This window comes from Penaeus vannamei, chromosome 1, assembly GCF_042767895.1.
Source record: "Penaeus vannamei isolate JL-2024 chromosome 1, ASM4276789v1, whole genome shotgun sequence".
Lineage (NCBI taxonomy): Eukaryota > Metazoa > Arthropoda > Malacostraca > Decapoda > Penaeidae > Penaeus > Penaeus vannamei.
The window spans coordinates 46226946-46231945 of NC_091549.1; the positions used below are offsets into that span (position 1 = coordinate 46226946).

The 5000-nt window shown below is 36.3% G+C and overlaps 1 protein-coding gene across 3 annotated transcripts in view; it reads left to right on the forward strand.

The window, feature by feature from the left end:
* The window catches only part of LOC113804215 (uncharacterized), a 24108-nt gene extending 20132 nt beyond the window's left edge, over positions 1-3976 (forward strand). For all 3 annotated transcript variants that reach the window (XM_027355050.2, XM_027355049.2, XM_027355051.2), the window contains exons 5-7: positions 1162-1291; positions 1446-1574; positions 2035-3976. In XM_027355050.2, coding sequence (XP_027210851.1) covers positions 1162-1291; positions 1446-1574; positions 2035-2138 — 363 coding nt within the window. In that variant the 3' untranslated portion in view covers positions 2139-3976. The remainder of the gene's footprint in view (positions 1-1161; positions 1292-1445; positions 1575-2034) is intronic.
* The last annotated feature ends 1024 nt before the right edge of the window (positions 3977-5000 follow it).

Sequence of the window (5000 nt, forward strand, 5' to 3'; positions counted from 1 at the left end):
GCAATTAGGTTTTAGAAAAGGAGAGTCATGTGTAGCAAACCTCTGTTTTTTATACCAGAATACCTGAAATATTACAAGAAAGAGACAACTTGGTGGATTTTGTGTAAATAGACTTTATAGAGGCTTTTGATAAGGTGTCTCATAGAAGACTGTTATGGAAATTAAAACACTTAGGTAGAGTGAAAGGCAAACTCCTTGAATGGATGAAAGACTTCCTTTATGAAAGACAGAAGAACACCATAATGAGAAGGAAGCACTACATGGTTATGAGTAACCAGTTGAGTGCCTTAAGGATCGGTTCTGGGGTGATGATGTTTACTACTTTCGTCAAACTAAAGCCCAGGTAGTTATCTGAATCTGTTTGTAGACAATGTGAAAATACAGAAAAGTATAATAGATGATGTTCCATGTCAATGCCTCCAAGTGACATCAAGAACTTATTCATATGGAGTTGTACTTGGAAAATGGAATTCAACACGAATAAATGCCATGTGGTCAGAGAGTGGAAATCATCTGCTATGCCAATACAAATTAGGAGACATACTATTAAACACAGCAGTAGGGAGAAAGACCTTGGAATAGTCATTAGCAGGAACCTAAGCCCAAATGATCATATAAATAAGAAGATCCATAAAATGCTTGGAGTGATTGCCAACATGAAGACGGCATTCAGGTATGTGGATGAAGATACGCTAATGATCATTACAGCCATCATAAGACCTAGTATGGTGCAGTGCTATTGAGTCTACACTTAAAAAAAGATACATGAGCTACAAAATACACGACTTGCTGCTTTGGAAGAAAGAAGAAAAAGGGGTGACATAATGCTGTTCAGCTGTGTTACAGGAAGAGTGAAGTTAGACAAAGATGACTTTATGATTTTAAGCACAAGAAGGATGAGAGGTCAATAAGAAGTTGAAAGTAAAAAGAGACAATAAATTGACTATTGAAACACATAACAGTCTTCCAAGTAAAGTGTGTGCCAGAAATGTGCATCAATTTAAAAGGTTCTATGATGACTTAAGTATAGCAGATGAGACCATCTGAGCTGAGCTCTTTTCCTTTATAGAAAAAACTAGGTAAGGTAAGAACCCCACCCCCCCCACACACACACACACACACGGAAACACATAGTTATCATTGTGCTTACTTTCATTACAGATGTTGTATTTGGTGTCAGCTGTAGAATGGATTTCATTTGTCTGCAATTATTCATTTGGAGCTAAATGGCGTGAGAGTCTCATTGAAGGACCCAAAGCTCCAACAATAGTTACTTGCATATTGGCTAATAGTAAGGCCTTAGATACATAGCCTTGCTTTGTGTCTGAGAACTGTGTATATGTTGTAAAAAAGTGGAATATATGAAAATTTCTTAAATCATGTTGAAGATTAAATGTTTGATAAAAGAAAAATCCAGTATCCAACTTTCGTCTCACACATTCTAGATTTTCGTAATGCTTGGGGAGTGTGGGTCATTGCTGGTCTCCATGTGCTTCCTGTGTGGCTCCTGGGCATTAAATACAACATATTTGAGTCTCACCTGTGGTTTCTGCCTTTCTTTGTTCAACCTCTTGGTAAGTGTCTTTAACAGAAATTGATCTGTTAATTTTTTTCAGTAGTAGATTTTTAAGCAGAATGGATTATATTAAAATAGCACTTGTCCTTTTGTGTGCAGTGTGTGTGTGTGTGTGTGTGTGTGTGTGTGTGTGTGTGTGTGTGTGTGTGTGTGTGTGTGTGTGTGTGTGTGTGTGTGTGTGTGTGTGTGTGTGTGTGTGTGTGTGTGTTTGTGTGTTTGTGTGTGTGTGTGTGTGTGTGTGTGTGTGTGTGTGTGTGTGTGTGTGTGTGTGTGTGTGTGTGTGTGTGTGTGTGTGTGTGTGTGTGTGTGTGTGTGTGTGTTTGTGTGTGTGTGTGTGTGTGTGTGTGTGTGTGTGTGTGTGTGTGTGTGTGTTTGCATGTGTGTGTGTATTAATGGCATTCTTTATTTTTTTATATATCTTTTATTTTTTAACCACATGCTTGTTATAATTTTTGCAGGTATTTTTCTTCTGGGAACAGGGAGACTACTTTGTCTCTTTGTGGAAGTATGGAGTATATGGAATCATATGTACGGTCTTCTTGTGAACTCTTCCTCTTGCTGAGATTTTAGTGATGCAAAGAAATTAGGAAGACACTTGATTTTGGTAGCATCAATTTATATGACCTCTTACAGTTTAACTGATGCATTGAGTAAGAATGTAATAGATATACCAAAGATAATCAGGGATATTTTTATATGACTGGTTAAACAAATGTATTTCATTTTGGCATATGATTTTCTGTTATTGATTTAAAACAATTATATTTCTGTCAACTTATCTCTTTTGAATCTCTCAGTTCATTACTTGTAGTATTATGTTATGAGAAAGACATGTTTATGACTTAATTGATATATTATGTACCACATATGCCAGTCATTAGCAAGTTATAAGCTTTATGTGATATATAAGTTAATACATATTGGATAGTTACTTAGAAAAGTTTAGTGGATGCATCACAAACCTGAGGACAGTTATTTTAAGCCACTGCTCCTTTAGGTACATACCATTCCGACTTTGAATTTAATTTATAAATTGTATTTACATTTTCCTTGATTGTTGGAAATATTTTCTTTAATTCTATGTTGCTATTATGAATGTCAATAACAATTGATTAATTATAAGGTATAGAATAATAATAACGTCAATGTTGGTAGCATTAGTAAAATAAATTATTTCCCAAAGACTCCTGGGAAGTTGAAATCAAGTAAGGCCCTGAGGTCTACATATTGACTACTTAGTGGCAAAGTCTTTGTGAAGCCATCTATCAACTGGTTTGTTAAAAGTGTGAGAGACTAGACACAATGATTTTTCATACATATGGGCATGCATTTACACAGAATTAAAACATATCTGGTTATCTATCTGATATATATGTCTTTATCTCTGTAACCATATGAGAAATATGCAATCCATAGTGATAAATATACAATCTATACTAATAAATATACAATCTATAGTAATAAACATACAATCTATAGTAATAAATATGCAATCTATGCTAATAGATTTGCAATTTTTTTGTGTATAAGCATGTTCATATAAATGAAATCATATTGAGTTGGACCTCGCACTGGTCGTATGTCTAGAGATATTTCACAAAGCAATACTACAGTGAACACAACATTTTCCTGGTGGCATTAGGATAACAGAGGCTTCTTTAAGCATGTATGGCCTTTTCTTACCACCCAGTAGGTAGAAAATGATGGTAAATCTTCAGCAGGAGTGCTTTTGGTTGTGATGTCTTTGCTCCTCTTTGCAGTGAAATGGACATTTAGCTATTAGTTTACCCAAATCTTTGTTCTCCATGTTTTTAAATTTGACAACTTCAGTAACTTTAAAGCTGCTCTTTCTACCTCAGGTGTTTTCTCAAATTAATGTAACCAGTAAGAGCAAGGATTTAAAGTCTATTGACTTTATTTTAATGTGGAGTTGTTGCCGAGCATTGGCAATATCCTCTGTCACACAATAGCTTATATGAGGGTAAATCAAAAAGTTCACAGAATTTGCAGAACTATGCTTATTTACAAAGGACAAACAACAATATGATTTATTTTTCAATATTGTCTTCAGGCAAATATTTCTAAGTTTTTAATCTTTATTTAATTAATTTAAATGACTGACTTCAAGATAACAAGTCAGTGACAGATTTTAACATGTTTTACTCTGTTTTGACCTGCTCTCTGCTTGTTATGACAAATTTCAATTGACTTTTTGCTTTACACTCATAACTGTATTTAAAACAAAATCTTAAGAAAAATGCAGGTATCTAATTATGCTACTCGATCCACTAAACCCATTATGTTGATCATTATTTTGTATCTAGTAGTAGTAAATGAGTATACTAATACCAATTATATGATTATGAAAAGAATATAAGAAAGTAAAAGTGAAATCTTTATTTTGGTGCTGTGATTATTTTATTTGCATTTAAAAGTTCCCCTGCATTGCAAGTAAGTATTGAAATTTATAGTAACTTGATTATAGAAACAGGAATTTTACTTGAAAATACAGAGTACACCATCAGGTTTCTTGCATCTTTTGCTGGATTATCCAACAATGATGCTATGATTAGTCTCAGATAGTTTTTGCACCAAAATACCAAGATTGTGAATGGATATGGCCTGATGTTTACACCAAACAAATCAAATTGATTCAATTCATGAAGAATCATATGACTTGAGTCATTTTGAATCAGCATAGCTCCAACCGAGTCATGATCCTGATGCCATACACACATGCACAGGGACAGACACAGGCACAGGCACAGGCACAGGCACAGGCACAGGCACAGGCACAGGCACAGGCACAGGCACAGGCACAGGCACAGGCACAGGCACAGGCACAGGCACAGGCACAGGCACAGGCACAGGCACAGGCACAGGCACAGGCACAGGCACAGGCACAGGCACAGGCACAGGCACAGGCACAGGCACAGGCACAGGCACAGGCTCACGCACACGCACACGCACGCGCACATGCACACGTACTCGCACACGCACATGCACACGCACACAGACACAGACACAAACAGACATAGACACACACAGACACGCACACGCACATGCACACGCACATGCACACGCACACACACATGCACATACGTGAAGAGGATGATAGAGAAGACAGAAAAAAAAACTAAAGGACAGTTCAAATTGTCTCTCTTGTGGAAGATGATTTCTTGGACTGGTATGCTGGCATTTTACCAAATGATATGTTTAACCTAGATGGTGGTAAATAACTTACTAGCTGCCTGCTACCAAAACTTTATTCACCTTCCTCCTCCCAAAAAAGAAACGAAAAGTGGCTGTTCTGAAATATCCACAGTACCCTTTTAACATAGTATCATTAATGTTACTCATTTGTGCCGTTGTAAAAGATTAATTTATATCTTGCTCTACTACCTCTGGTGTCAAAGATTTATTT